Source organism: Theobroma umbraticum, unplaced genomic scaffold (assembly GCF_002168275.2).
Source record: "Theobroma umbraticum cultivar Fairchild unplaced genomic scaffold, ASM216827v3 scaffold_459.0, whole genome shotgun sequence".
NCBI classification, from domain to species: domain Eukaryota; kingdom Viridiplantae; phylum Streptophyta; class Magnoliopsida; order Malvales; family Malvaceae; genus Theobroma; species Theobroma umbraticum.
Genome location: NW_018397286.1, coordinates 76,880 through 92,624, shown reverse-complemented (window position 1 = coordinate 92,624; position 15,745 = coordinate 76,880). Strand labels below are relative to the sequence as shown.

The 15,745-nt window shown below is 36.1% G+C and overlaps 2 protein-coding genes across 6 annotated transcripts; one reads left to right on the top strand and one right to left on the bottom strand.

Annotated features, from left to right (window-relative positions):
• The first annotated feature begins 248 nt into the window (after positions 1 to 248).
• ATSPS4F (Sucrose-phosphate synthase family protein) lies at positions 249 to 12,391 on the top strand. Of its 4 annotated transcripts, none has more exons than XM_021444347.2 (16): positions 249 to 510; positions 941 to 1,030; positions 1,178 to 1,398; positions 1,486 to 1,549; positions 2,035 to 2,234; positions 2,337 to 2,817; positions 2,920 to 3,051; positions 3,235 to 3,366; positions 3,477 to 3,653; positions 3,794 to 3,847; positions 4,021 to 4,083; positions 4,636 to 5,478; positions 5,579 to 5,706; positions 5,789 to 6,058; positions 11,750 to 11,824; positions 11,985 to 12,391. In XM_021444347.2, the coding sequence occupies exons 2-16, from the start codon at positions 989 to 991 to the stop codon at positions 11,998 to 12,000; spliced, it is 2,898 nt and encodes a 965-aa protein (XP_021300022.1). In that variant the 5' UTR covers positions 249 to 510; positions 941 to 988; the 3' UTR covers positions 12,001 to 12,391. The 4 variants fall into 4 exon arrangements, with proteins under 4 accessions (XP_021300022.1, XP_089641779.1, XP_089641777.1 ...); XM_089785651.1 differs by lacking the exons at positions 11,750 to 11,824; positions 11,985 to 12,391 and adding exons at positions 6,420 to 6,497; positions 6,571 to 6,633 and having other exon boundaries at positions 385 to 510; XM_089785652.1 differs by lacking the exons at positions 11,750 to 11,824; positions 11,985 to 12,391 and adding an exon at positions 6,846 to 6,943 and having other exon boundaries at positions 385 to 510.
• LOC110428506 (tropomyosin) lies at positions 6,770 to 14,288 on the bottom strand. 2 transcript variants are annotated; one of them, XM_021444348.2, is made up of 12 exons: positions 14,009 to 14,288; positions 13,847 to 13,933; positions 12,520 to 12,653; positions 10,960 to 11,018; positions 10,288 to 10,342; positions 10,147 to 10,197; positions 9,339 to 9,378; positions 8,355 to 8,395; positions 8,179 to 8,283; positions 7,611 to 7,658; positions 7,149 to 7,268; positions 6,770 to 6,904 (listed from the first exon to the last, which is right to left on the bottom strand). In XM_021444348.2, the coding sequence occupies exons 1-12, from the start codon at positions 14,055 to 14,057 to the stop codon at positions 6,842 to 6,844; spliced, it is 852 nt and encodes a 283-aa protein (XP_021300023.1). In that variant the 5' UTR covers positions 14,058 to 14,288; the 3' UTR covers positions 6,770 to 6,841. The 2 variants fall into 2 exon arrangements, with proteins under 2 accessions (XP_021300023.1, XP_089641780.1); XM_089785654.1 differs by lacking the exon at positions 6,770 to 6,904 and having other exon boundaries at positions 6,923 to 7,268.
• Positions 14,289 to 15,745: the final 1,457 nt, after the last annotated feature.

Here is a 15,745-nt window from a genome sequence, read left to right as displayed (position 1 = left end):
GAGAGAGAGAGAGAGATCTAGAGGGAGAATAGAAAGAAGTTTTAAAGGTGAAATAATATTGCTGCAATTTTCATTGGTTTCTATAAATTAAGAGGCTTTGCTTCTTCACTTCCAACTCCATGGGTTTCAAAGCCTAGTCTTCTGTTTCTTTCTCTTCCCCTCCCTCCCTCTCTCCCTCCCTCCTCAATCCTCATAACTATGAAACAACTACTTGCCTAGCTTGCTAGCTAGCTAGCTAGGTCATATAAACATATATTACATAGCAGAAACGTAGGTAAGGAGGTAGATAGAGGAAATGGCAGGAATGAGTGGATCAATGGCTACTTGGAAGCGATACTAGACGTGGGAAGCGGCACAAGGAAGAGGTATGATGGGCAGCCGAAGATTGCCAAATTCCAAGAGAATAAGGTGCAGGTCAAAGAAGAGAAGGTGTTCAGTCCCACCAAGTACTTTGTGGAGGAAGTCATCAACGGCTTTGACGAGTCTGACCTCCATAGGACATGGGTCAAGGTTAATTAACCCTCTTCTCTTCCCTTGGTAGCTATCTCTCGTCTCTTCCTTCCAAACTCACCACGCTTGAGCACCACTTCATTATATGGTATACATACAAGGATTCAACATAAATGGGATTTAAATTTACGAGCTAAGAGAGAAAAACTACTCATTCAGTAACTCAAAATCTTAACAAACCACAGAAATATAAGAAGGAAATGCACATGAAGATTAAAGGGGCTCCTGTTATTTCATGGTGTCACTTAATTATCAAGCAAAAATGAAGTTCCTATTACCAAAAACGAGACCCAATATTGTTTTAGAGGCTAAAGGCGTAGTTGACAGCAAGTTATTGATCTCCACTGCCCATATATCATGCATAGCTCATGATTAATTGGAAAACTTGTGATGATGATAAAACGGATGAAAAGGGTGGATGTGAATGCAGGTGATAGCAACAAGGAATACTCGTGAACGCAGTAACAGGCTCGAGAATATGTGCTGGCGCATTTGGCATCTTGCCCGCAAAAAGAAACAGGTATCTCCCTCCCTCCCTCCCTCCCTCTCCCACTTTGCATCCCATTCTCCCTCTATATTCAATCCTATATATTAAAGAAAAGCAAAGGAAAGGAATCATTTTCAGCTTTTTTGTGTGGAAAAGTGAAGGAAACTTTTGTTATGGCAGATAGCATGGGATGACGCACGAAGGCTAGCTAAACGACGGCTGGAACGTGAGCAAGGTCGCGACGATGCAGCCGATGACTTGTCGGAGCTGTCCGAAGGCGAGAAGGAAAAAGGTCATTCCAATTCTACGGAAGCAAGCAAGGACATGTCCAGGATCAACTCTGTCACCCAGATTTGGTTCGATGATGACAAGTCTAAGCATCTCTACATTGTCCTCATTAGGTATTTCCACCGCATTAACCCTACTTCAATCCACCAAATTCAAAACTCACACAATAGCCTACCTCTGTACTATTTGTTCCCCTGCAGTATGCATGGGCTAGTCCGCGGAGAAAACATGGAACTCGGAAGGGATTCTGATACCGGTGGCCAGGTACAATTATGCATATATTCCTTGGAGAAACAAGTTCCCAATTGAAAATGAAAAAATAAAAACAATGTCGAATCAAGTATTTAATTTTGTTATTGTATTTAATTAAAATTTTATATTGTTACTTTAAATTAAATAAAATTTTATAATTAATAGTTAAGTATTTATTATTAATCAAAACATCATTTATTAAGATAATGTTTTAATATATTATAATAAATAATGAAATAATATGTTGTGATTTTTTCATTTTTCACTCAATATTACTTAAATGTGAGATAAATACAAAATAATAATTAATGATAATTAATTAATTATTATTTATAAAAATTCAATTACATTTAAAAAATAAAATTTTATTTAAATTTTTTTAATAATTCATAAACATTTTCATTTTTTTTTCCTTTGAAATTAGCTATAAAAACAGTAGGAAACTTAAAACCTGACGGTGGTGCACATTGCTGCAATAATCTAATAATAATGTTCAGGTGAAATACGTGGTGGAACTAGCTCGGGCTCTAGCCAACACAAAAGGGGTTCACCGCGTGGATCTGCTGACTAGACAAATCACCTCCCCTGAAGTAGATTCAAGCTATGGTGAGCCCACAGAGATGCTGTCCTGCCCATCTGATGGTTCTGGAAGTTGTGGAGCCTACTTAATACGCATCCCCTGTGGGCCGCGTGACAAGTAATTAATTAATTATTTATTTAATTACTAGTTTCTTTCTTATTCTTAATAAATGTTAAATAATTAATTAATAGCTAATAATTACAAAGTTTCGCCCTTCAGGTACATCCCCAAAGAGTCTCTCTGGCCTTACATCCCTGAATTTGTCGATGGGGCTCTGAACCACATCGTGACCATGGCCAGGGCCTTGGGTGACCAACTCAACGGAGGGAAACCCACGTGGCCTTATGTCATCCATGGTCATTATGCGGACGCTGGGGAGGTGGCAGCCCGCTTGTCCGGGGCCTTGAACGTGCCCATGGTTCTAACAGGCCACTCCCTCGGCCGGAACAAGTTTGAGCAACTGCTTAAACAAGGAAGACTGTCTAGGGAAGACATCAATGCCACCTACAAGATAATGAGGAGGATTGAGGGTGAAGAGATGGGGTTGGATGCAGCTGAGATGGTGGTCACTAGCACAAGGCAAGAGATTGAAGAGCAATGGGGATTGTATGATGGCTTCGATCCTAAGTTAGAGAGGACGCTTAGAGTAAGGAGACGGCGTGGAGTGAGTTGCCTTGGACGATACATGCCAAGGATGGTGGTACAGACTTTCTTCTCCCTTCTCTGCATTTCATTTCCACCCCTAGAAAACAATGACTTCAAACTTATAATCACATTCATTCTTTCCTTTTTATGGCGTCAGGTCATACCTCCAGGCATGGACTTCAGCTACGTCACAACCCAGGATTCCTTGGAAAATGATGGTGACCTCAAGTCATTGCTTGGACCCGACAGGGCCCAAAACAAAAGGCATCTACCTCCAATATGGTCTGAGGTCAAACACTATTTATTCTCTTTCTCCTACTCAGATGGGGACTCGATTATGTATTTTATTCACCTTTCACTAACCCATTGGCCCAAACAGCAAAGGCAACTGTTTGAGGCATCCAAACTTCGTATCGGATCTCATATGGTATGCTTTTTCAGTAACATTGTCTAACTGTTTTCAACAATGCAGATAATGCGCTTTTTCACAAATCCGCACAAGCCCACAATACTTGCATTGTCTCGTCCCGACCCCAAGAAGAATGTTACTACATTACTCAAGGCTTTTGGAGAGTGCCATGCCCTCAGAGAATTGGCCAACCTGGTAAAACATAGTGGTTTCACCTTAGTTTTCCACAAACAGGATATAAATATCAAACGCATAACACCATAGTTAATTAATACGTTTATTCAAGCTGTATCTTATTGTTACAGACATTGATACTTGGTAACAGAGATGATATTGAGGAGATGTCCAACAGCAGCTCAGTTGTGCTTACAACTGTACTCAAGCTCATCGACAAATACGACCTATATGGTCAAGTAGCCTATCCCAAGCATCACAAGCAATCAGAAGTTCCTGAAATTTATCGCTTAGCTGCCAAGACCAAGGTACATACATGTTGCACTTGGGTTAGAATACATCAGCCTACTACAGCTCTGCTAACAATTTTGCCACACGTTAACCACTCTGTCATCTTTTCCGAACAATAAAAACTGTTGACTTTAACATTGTAACTTTATTCTTGAAGGGTGTTTTCATCAATCCAGCTCTAGTGGAACCATTCGGTCTTACACTCATTGAGGTAAGTTTAAAGCTCTTAACTCGGTATGCGTAGGCTTGATCTTAGTAACATTCAGATTTCTAGAAAAGCGTTTCAAAAAGCCATAACTTCAGAACTCCAAGTATCATGTACAAGAATTCAAGGTAACCATTAGTGATAAAATTATTAATTTCTATTCTAACATTATCTCCCAGGCAGCTGCTTATGGTCTACCTGTTGTTGCCACGAAAAATGGTGGACCAGTGGACATCTTAAAGGTAAGATATATACACTTTCTTATTGCCCGCCCAGAGATTTGGTTTCTATCTTCCATTCTAGATTCAATGAAATATCAACCTATAGCTAAGAACGTTCTGGTTAATGCACTTAATCATCTACTTATCCCAATACAAAGATCTCCATTAGGCTACCTCAATGAAACATCTACAGCAACTTTGGCTTCCCAATGAAATCCGCACTGAGTTTTAAGAAGGCATCTCCCTCTGGTGAATTAAGAGTTCACAATCTAACTCGCCTATCATCCATTAACTGTTCCAAACATGACTTTTTATTTTTTTCCAAAACACATAACTCAATAAGCTAATTCTTTACCATATTGATTTGGCATGACACAGATCACTCACAATCATCCTGTCTATTTATGCCAAATCTGAAGTATGCAAACAGTTAGAAGTTTTCTTAATCTTGTGAGGAACCTCTCTATTCTTCCTCTCACCTGCGCTCTGCTAGGTTTTGGCAAGTTATATGTACTATGTTTGCCAATGTAAATGTGCGTTCCACCTCATTAACAAATAAGATTTTATCTCCAGGTACTTAACAATGGCCTCCTAGTAGACCCACATGATCAGAAAGCCATAGCAGATGCCCTCCTAAAGCTTGTTGCTGACAAGAACCTATGGGCTGAGTGTCGGAAAAATGGCCTGAGGAACATACACCGTTTTTCATGGCCAGAACACTGCCGTAACTACCTCTCACATGTTGAACATTGCAGGAATCGCCATCCCACTAGCCGTCTTGAGATCATTACGATTCCTGAAGAACCAATGAGTGACTCTTTAAGGGATGTGGAGGACATATCTCTTAGATTTTCCGTAGAGGGAGATATCAAACTCAATGGAGAGATTGATGTGGCAACCAGACAGAAGAAACTCATCGAAGCCATTTCTCAAATGGCTTCTTCAAATAGCTATACCAGCATTACTTACAGTCCTGGTAGAAGGCAGATGCTTTTTGTGATAGCGGCAGATTGCTATGATAACAATGGAGGAATTACAGAGACCTTTCAAGCAATAATCAAGAATGTGATGAAAGCTGCAGGCTTAAGTATTGGCTTAGGAAAGGTAGGCTTTGTATTGGTAACTGGGTCAAGTTTAAGGGAGACTATGCAGGCATTGAGTTCTTGCCTAGTAAATATTGAAGATTTTGATGCATTGGTCTGTAATAGTGGAAGTGAATTGTATTATCCATGGAGGGATATGGTAGCAGATACAGACTACGAAGCTCACATTGAGTACAGATGGCCAGGTGAAAATGTGAGGTCAATGGCAATGAGGCTTGCTAGGACAGAAGATGGGGACAAGGATGACATCACAGAGTATGTAGAAGCATGCAGTTCCAGATGCTACTCTTATAGCATTAAACCTAGTGCCAAGGTGAGTATGCTTATGATGATGTACAATAGTACTCGTACTAAAGCACTGCCAACTCAACAAGTGCATTTCAAATGTAATTATTGAATTTAAGTTATTGCAGACTCAAAGAATAGATGACCTTCGCCAAAGGCTTCGGATGAGAGGCTTCCGATGCAATCTTGTCTACACACGTGCAGCGTCAAGGTTAAATGTGGTGCCATTATTTGCGTCAAGAATGCAAGCACTAAGGTCAGACCCATTTTTTGTCCAATTTATGCAGAAAGCATTTCCTTTAAAAGGCTACAGTTTAAAGACTCTATTTGCTATGCAGGTATCTTTCAATAAGGTGGGGAATTGATCTTTCCAAATTGGTCTTATTTGTGGGGGAGCGAGGTGATACAGACCATGAAGACCTGCTAGGTGGCCTTCACAAGACCTTGGTTTTGAAAGGTTCTGTGCCATATGGCAGTGAGAAGTTCCTTCGTAGTGAAGACAATTTTAAAAGAGAAGATGCAGTCCCCCAGGACAACTCTAACATCAACTCTATAGAGAACTATGAAGCCCACAATATAGCAGGAGCTCTGGATGCCCTTGAGATCAAGTGATACTCTCTCTCTCTCTCTCTCTCTCTCTCTCTCTCTCTCTCTCGTTTTTATGCTTCTTAGATCATATACTTCTATAGTTAACCCAGTAACAATGTAATTAATACATATCAAAGCATATACATCTCAACCAGCAAGATATTTTCTAATTGTAAGAATAATTTAAATCTGAATATGTAAGAAATTGCAAGAGGAAATGAGTTTTTATTTTACTCTTAAGTGTTATAGAAATGACATGAACAATTGAGATGATAACCACAAGATATTTAAGAGCAGATGTGATTCCTTGTGTGCATGTATGTGTCCGATTTTTACTAATTTATTGAAGCAGCATCGTGTTTTATTCTTTTTTACAACAAGGATCTATAAATTTGGGAAGCTCAAAATATCTGATGGCTGGGTACTTGGAAAGAGAGCACATCAAACAATATTGGCATAGTAGGAGATTAACAACATTTCCCAGAATTATGAATAACAACTTCAAGAACTAATATATTTAACTTCTCGGCAGGAACTGCAAGATTATCTCATCACAATATGAAAGCACTGATATTTGTCGATAATCTTTCTCCAGTAAAATATAGAGCATTTTTACTGTATATGTTTCCTTGGCAAAAAACTGTTCTCCAACATCTCAGAAAACTAAAAAATTTACTCCATAACAACTATAAAATTTTTTACCATATTTTCCTATCAGTGTCGAGTTGTATATTACCTGTAAGGATAACTGATTCTGTGGCATTTTGAGTTATGGAAGGTTCATATACATGTTTTGTATTGTATCAGGCACGAAGTTTCACCGTGTATTCTTCTCCACAGGCACATTTAATCACATTAGAAATTCCCTGCAGAACATGGAGGCACGTATTAATAATCTTGCTGGGAAACCATATGAGACTTTTAAGATTGATATATTTATTTATAAAAGTCAGTGTTAGAATCATTCAGTTTCCTGTGTAAGGACAACAATCGAAATAGTGAAAACGTTCAACCATCTACATTACGACTACCCTTGCTTAAATCTAGCTTTGCACCACATCCGAAGGCCAATTCAAGAAACAGAAAGCATAATCTAATTAATGTATCTACCTTCATTCGTTCAATCTGGTTCTGCAGTGAGCAAAGATACTCGGTTTCTCCATCTGTATCTGATAGAAGGACTTTGTATTCCCCTTCCAGAGTCACTGTGCTCATTTCCAATAGCTCTGGCTATAGTTATGAACAAGAAATTGATGACAGAACAAAGAAGAAAACCATAACAGATTTCTAAGAGAATAGTTTAATAAATGGATTGTGAGGTTTTCCTTTTCCCAGCGGACTTTAAAATATATATAAGCGCAAATGTATCAACTAAATAAAATAATTACTGTACATAGAAGCGGTAACTAATGCAAATGTTTCACATCCTATATTGTGGCATTGTAATCTATCAAACTCAATCTAACGTTAGTAAGTAATCTTTTTGTGGATTTTCTATTGGCATACTAGTAAAATGTGCATGCTCTTTAACAAGCGCACACATGTATGCATTAATTTTAGTAAGCAAGTCACCTTAAAATTGTTTGCTCGGCACTTTGCTTCCTCAATTGACTCCTTGATCTGGGAAAAGAACATCAATGAATTAGCTCCCTTTGACATTTCTTTCTACTTGCATTTTTCCTTTTTCTTTAAAACTCTTTCCATCAGGGTGAGGAAGAGGCCAACAGAATGCTGAACAAGCTAAAAAGGAGGAAGACTACCTCTGAAAAATATTTTGCTTAAGAAGGAAAAATATAAAATGAAAATAAGTCAAAATTGAATTTGAGTTGTAAATTTAGAAAGCAATCCCATTCGTAATTTGACGGTTGCAGAAAACCTCTTTTCCGTAGATGAAATATCTTAAAAATGAGTGATTCACTTTGTAAAAGGCATGAGTTTTGGCCAAGCTATTAGCTTGTACATAATTAGAAGGAAAAGGTGACTTAAATCCTAATTCAATCAACAAATGCAAACATATTGAGATCCTGCCACAAGACAAATTTTTTTTTCCTTTGCATTAGGAAAACAGATGAATCAATTATTTCTGTATGAAGCATTCACCCCACTCAAGTGGGAGAGCTGTTTAAGTTTATTTACTAACCTTGCCATTATCGGTGACAAGTTTGGCTTTCATTTGCACAATACCATCAAGCTTGGCTTTAGCTAAGTCCAGCTTGACAATCAGGTCATTATCTGCTTCATTGTTCTGGTATTCCAAGGAATAATTAGAACAAAGTAACTCCTTAATCTTTAAATCATTGGTGGAATGGTTTTTACCACATAGTCCATGATTGGATGGTTTTCAATGCCACACTTACCTGCAAGATAAACCCAAAATAAGATAAAATAGCCAACAGCGTGTAAACAGAACAATTTGCAAATCATCAAAATTCTTTGCAGAACACAGGCAGTTGGGTCAAAGTAAATAATTAGCACCCTACCTATATAATGCAAAATCAAAGTAAAATTTTTGAACAATTGACAAACTCTCAGTTTTGGTCCAATCCACACAGCAGTGAAATTAGTATTAGTAAGATTGAAAACAATAGTAATAGTGAGATTGACAAGGGTGTGGTATAATAGTAAGGGTAAAAGAAAAGAAAAAGAAAAAAAGAAAGGCAGAGGTATAATAGTCTGGGTCCAATGAGTGCAGTGAGCTCACTGGACTTTTCAACCCCAAGTGCGTTTGGAGAACCAACTGGAGGACCAGTGCAGTCCGCCTAATCCAATAGTGTTGCTTTGGACCTCGCCAAACAGGTTGGTGCAGCATGATTGGATGAATTACAGCCTAACAGCTCGTGAGTACTAGCAGGTTTGATCGAGTGAATCTAGACGGACATAAGTTCTCTCTTTCTGGCATCACTACTGTGTTAATCCACGCAAAATCTTCTGTGATTTGGAAGCCAATCTGTACCACCTAGACTCTAAGTTTAATTATATGTAAAACCAGACTATGCATAATAACATAAACTCCCTTCAACTATTTGATAAATGAAAGGCAAGTTCACTTCTGTTGTTCAATGAGATCAGAAGCTAATGTTTGGTTGAGACACATGCACCATGTATAATATGTCACCAGCTAAATTCTTGAAAGGTGCAGGTTATCATATAGCAGGAAAGAAGCAGTCTAATAAATAAAATAAAATAAAATAACACATGAAAAATAAATAAAATAAAACAGAAAAGCATAATCTACAAAACAATGAAAAAGCAAACCAAATATTCTCAAACAATAAATTGATATAAGTATTGAAGCCAGACCTTCAGATTCTGTCATTTGCTCATCATGTTTGTTGTTGACCTGCAGATCCCTATTATTAGCATAAAAAATATAAATCTATTTACAGGAACTAGAAGCTCCCCAAACACTCAGCTAAGCAAAATGATGTCTGTAAGAATGAGAAAATTGAAGCAATATTAACTTTTCAGATGGAAAAATAGTCAGAAGGACAAAATGATGAATGACCACCTTAGGGTATATTAAAGCTTTATTTATAACTTGGCCAATATTTGAATATTGTTTTCTCATTAGGGCTCTCTCTTTTCCCTTCTCAAAAGCAAAATTATGAAACTTATGAAACAGATCAGCCTCAAAATGGATATTTTAACTAATTTCATGTGGATCTCCCAGCACGTATGTAACTGAAAAAATTTGGCATGAACTTTAACATATTAAAATCCGAATTCAAACGTTACATATATATATATGCTTATTGCTAAGAGCACATCAGTTTCTTACCATCTCAATTAAGTAATTCTTTCACCCATTGTTCACTTAAGGAGATGCAGACGATCATAAGTGATACAATTTAAACAAAACCCTAAAAAAACCAATCCAAGTTGTCAAGAATTACTGTATGTCTCATCGTGTTTTGTTACTTCGTCAACTTGGACTGATCAAAATTAGTCAAAAGCTCAAAAAATTTGTAAAAAGATGAAAGAGTGGGCAGTAGACTAGCTATGTTCTATAAGAATTGTCTTTTACCTATACTGCCTGTCTCTTTCCATTTCTTTACTTGATTATTTATTCCTATTCAAAAAAAAAGGCATAGAAGATGTAGCGAAGTACCAAACCATGCTCTTCAGTTTGTCTGCCGGTTTTCTTAGATTTGACCCAGTCCTACTCACACATGAAGAGGAGATCATCAACTGCCTGTTGAAAACTGAGCTTGAAACTCAGAAATTTAGAAGAGGCTTATGGGACTCAGACCTGTTGTTTCTGCAATTTGGTAGAAAGATCCATGGCCACCTTGGAGTAGTAAGTGCTGTTATCATTATCAAATATAGGGATTCACCATAGTTGTGGAATTAAACATATAACTGAGACCAACATTGAACTAGGAAAGAGAAACAAATCAAGCATAAAAACAAATGTGAATACAACCAATTTACATTGTTCAGCGTAAAACTATAAGCAGAGGCACATCTGATATAGTACATCCTGCTATACAACATCAGGAGATTATAACATGTTAAATCAAGAAACTCAGATATCCATCTGACTACATGGTCCTCTGACATTTGTACTAGTTAAACAGCTGCTATACAACATCAGGAGATTATAACACGTTAAATCAAGAAACTCGGATATCCATCTGAACTACATGGTCCTTTGACATTTGTATTAGTCAAAAGGCTTCCCCAAAACCATAGCTAACATAGAACTAAGTAGTATGAACAGCATCATTGTTATGGCTGATGTGTTGATCAACATGTAAATATATGTGACCATTCTCCAGAAACATCTAGGAAGCTAATTTATTTTCCCCACAATTTGATCATAGATAGCATTGTTCACCAGCAAGCTAGGCATCATCCCAGAGTTTAAGACATTTTAAACAGTCGTTATATCACACTGTGTCCCAGGTTCACTTTGAATTACCTCTTTTCTATTAGTTTGAAAGTTAAGCTGATTTTTTCCTGTTGAATAAGCTCCAGTGTCTGTATTTAAGTCAGAGACAAAATCAATAACCAAAAAGTTGGGCAAAAACATAATGGCAACATATACCTTATCTTGTTAGCTGAAATAAATTTTAGCTTTTCATATAGGTAGCCAACATTACCCATTTCGGCACAAAGTAAAAGTTTCACATGCATATCGGTTTGGTAAGATTAATTTTTTGAAAATAAAAAAACAGTAAGAGAGCATTATTTGTTTTGTCCCAAGTTTAAGCCTGCTGTTCAATAAACAACTATAAGAGTTATCTCACGGGGCTAGCATCCTACAACATGGCCACTCGTATTAGGTACTTAAAGGTTTTCTTCTTCGTTTAAAACTTAAAATATATACAATGGAGATTCTCACTCAGAATATAATCCATAAGAAACTACAGCAGAATGACTTCTTACACTTTGAAATGCAGGATAAGATGTGAGGATTATGATATCTTGGATTATTATCAGTAACTTGATTCCATATTTAAATTGATGATACAGAGTCATCTTTTTTCATTTTTCTTTCTGATCATCTGATACAGTCATCTAAAGGCAGAGAAAGAAAGACAAGGTCCAATTCCTGACAGAAATAGATTATTTGTCCTTATCATTATTAGCTGCTTTCCTCTTCTTTACATGCACAAAACCTTAAATATTTGCTTGAATGTACTTTAGATCCTATTCAGGATTTCCTTCACTTTTGACAGAATTGTAAGGAATTTCTATATTATATCCAGGCTGATTACTAATACTAAAGAGGGAAAGAAGGGAACAGGCACATCCAAGGCAGCCAAGAAGAGGCACAGAACATTGTAAGCGATATCATTTATATCCTAGTTCTACTGAATTTACTTGCTTTGATCACTGTATCTCGATGTGAGAGAAGCAAATATCAACTAGTGACAGTTCAGCAGCCAAAATATAGAACTGATCCATATTTAGGGCTTATTGCATAGATATCTTGTTGTACAGGTTATCTATAATGTAAGAGGAAATTTCATTGCACACATGTGCTCTTCAAGTATAAATTTTTAAATTAAGCAAGCCTGTAGATACAAGGGACATCATCAGAAGTTGATAGCTAAAGTCTACTAGCAATTTTCCGGTGAATCAAGGCTCCAGAAAGGCTTGTGGTCAGTGGCTTCACAGTAAAGGATGTTCAGTTTACCAGCATTATTTTACGAGGCAATTCTACCGGTACAAGTAACAGCTCATCAAGTGAGAAAAGTACACCTGTCCAATGTTCATATCTGCAAAATTTCTTGTTAACAAGAAAATCTATCATCTTTTCTGTAGTTGCCTTTCTAGAGACAGGAAAAATGTTGAGTTAGTAATTCTGTTAAAACGTTTGTATGTGCTGGCCAAGTTTATCCTTTTCTTCCTTTGAGTTCTGCTTTCTTATTCCTAGCTTAAGTTCGAAAGTAAATTACCACATGAGCACAGGTTTTGTGTACTCACTCATATAATGAGAATGAGAGAGAGAGAGAGAGAGAGAGAGAGAAATTACCTGGGTAAGTGCAAATGAATCAGACTCCAAAGAGGTTATTTTTCTCTGTTTTCCAATTATTTCCGAGCATATTTGACCCTTTGCCTTCACCATCTTCTCAGTATCTTCTCTAAGTTGCTTTGCTTGAGATTTTACTGCAAAATAAAGAACATTCAGAAAATATGTAAAATTTTGAGATCAGTACAGAACAATAGAAGAAAGAACTGACTGCATAGAACTGGTCTATGAACAGAAAAGATACAAATAATTCAAAGTACTTAGATGGGGGATAGGATTATCCTTAAAAGTTCAAATTGAACCAACTTGTGAAAAAAATAATAAAAAGCACTTTATCTATCACGTTACAGACATTGGAAAAAAGAAACCAACGTTCATACAGTGTTAAACTGTTAATCCTAGAGTGTTAAAACAACTCAGAAATTGCAGTCTTCTTTCTGGTATCATCTTTGTAGATTACAAGAAGGAAAGATGAGTAAAGCAAAAGCACGCATTGCTTTCTCTAAAATATTTCGTAAGGAAGAAAAGAAAAGAGAGAGTCACCCTCAATTTGCAGCAAACAAGAACATCAAGTAAGCTAGTTAAGCATAAAGATATTCAATAAAAGGAAGCATTTACTAATATGTGTTACTTGAGATACACTTTCGAAACGGCCAATAAAAATCAAGTAAATACAAAATGCTAATGCTTAGAAAAAAGAGTAAGATTTGTTGACTAAAAGCATTGGGTAAAAGTCAAGGGAAAAGATTCAGTATAGAATATGTAAAATTTTCAGCAAGCATTGGGACTTGGTTCAAGTTTGCCAACTTTGAGAATGCAAAAGCAAAACATATTTCAAAAGAATTAAAAATTTAAATTTGACTTAGATGAACAGGGAAAACCCTAGTTTTCCTACTGTACATAACCATTTGAATTGGAATTATTTTATAGTGATTTGCCCACTTTCGATGAAATATGATTTTCGCCTAAAAAATGTAATTTATTTGTACAAGAGAATACATGATTTTGCCCTACATTTATATAGAATAATTATGGCGACGATTTGCTCGCTTTTAGATGTACGTGATGAATGATAGTATTAACAACAAGAAACAAACATGGCGACGATTTTGAAATTCAAACAACAAAGAAAGAGAAAGAAAAGGAGAGATCAGTCGGAAAAAGACAATCAAGGAGCAACGGATCATGCAATTGAATCTCTTACTTACTAGTTCTTATTTATATTATATATTAAACTCAAACCACATTCAATTAATTCTATATTTCAGTCATTTGATAATCGATCCAACTAGGGGAAAAAATTAAAAAAAAAAACAGAAAAAAAAATCACCAGAAACGATATCATTTTGCAAGGCCTGAATTGTAGTAAAATGCATCTGCTCTTGAGCTGAAATCTTGGACGCTTGATCCTCCACATCTGCAATTTGTTTTCAGAGATTAACAACACTTGATTGACTCCGAAGAAAGAGAGAGAGACTGAATTGGTAGGTACCGTTGATTTGAGAGCGTAGAGTTTTCATGAAGTGCAAGTACTCTTCCATTTTCGCTGCGGCTTCGCTCTTCTAAATTCTAAACTTATATGAAGTTGTAGAAACACAAAGAAAAGAAAAAAGGGAATAGCTGCGTTGCAGAGAGAAAATGTAAAGCAGCTTTTGCCTTTCGAAAAATGGAGGGAAAACCAACAAAAGCTGAATACTGGGAACGGAGATTGAGCTCTCCAAGTGCTGGGTTACGCGCGTAACGGCGTGGGCTTCGTCCGACTCGGGTTGGGCTTAGATATGGATTTTACGAATTTGAGTGGTCTTGGCCTTGTTTCATTATTTTATTAAAAAATAACATATTTTTTAATTAATTTTAAATTTTAAATATATTTATAAATATTAATATATATATATATATATATGTAATACTAATTAAATGGATGTACTGAGCCAAACTCAGGCTTGAGAGGCCCGATTCATGAACACGTGTAATTGAGAAATATTCTATTTGGAGAGTTAATGTAGATTTAATTTGTTGGTATAGATGTAAATAATGTGTAAAAGTTACATTTGAGAAAGTATTAAAAGGTTAAAAGATAAATTTAAAAGTTGTCGTGTATCCATTTTTTTGGCTAACGATCAACATTCTATTTTAAAATTTTTAAAAATTTTTTTATAAACGAAATCTTTTACTTAATTAAAAGAATCTAAAAAAAAAAGTTATCCACCCACCGAATTTAAGTTTATCTTAAAATCACCATAAATTTTCTGGCAATTCCCAACTTTCCTTGTTCTCTTGGGAACCGCTTCTATTTTACTAGATGTTGGTGTCTCAATGTGTAATTCCCTTTGTTTATCATCCCATCAATTAACACCTGCTCCACCTCTCGCTCATACATTACCTTGCTCATTTGCATTTTAAGGTTTCAATACATTGATATAGAACATTGAATGGACCTTTGGTTTAGGCAACAACACCAGCTTGTACGCCATCTTACTGATCCATTTCAACACTGGATAAGACCCTCACATCACAGAATCAATCTCTTGTGAATAAGGATGAGTAAAATTTAATTAAAATTGATTTAACTAAATTAACAAACCAAATTCAAATCTAGCTTACACCTTGCCTTAAAGTATATTAAAGGAGAAAATTCAATTAGTTCCTGTAACACCCCATACCCTCGTATAAGAGTCAGTATGATCTCATCGATTAGACGGAGGGTTGATGGATGTAAATTTAAGTGCGACAGAATATTGATAGGCAAAAAGAATATTTTGTAATGAAATATTTTGTACGCGAGAAAATGATAATTAAATAATAATATTTTATCTGTGATTGAAAGTGATCGTGAATAAGAAGTATATGACCAATCTAAGTGGAGGAGAAGAAGTAAGAATGACTTTTGAAGAAAAATGACATAAATGGGACCCGTGTGCCTTTACTAAATAAAGGACGAGCGGGTAAGTATATATTTAAATATTATGATGATACCTTGATTAGGTGCAAAACTAATGTTATATTTGTACACATGTAAATGAAGGAAAATAGAAGAAAATTGGAGTTTAAAACATGTTGGAAGGACTAAATTGCAAGAATGAAAAGTTTGGTGGACCAAAGGGTAAATAAGGGAAACGTTGAGGACCTTTGTGCTATTACCATATTTGAAGCTGAGTGGACTTTAATTAACTAAAGAAAGTTATATTATGTAAGACATCAAAATGTGCATGTGAAAGTTACTATTACA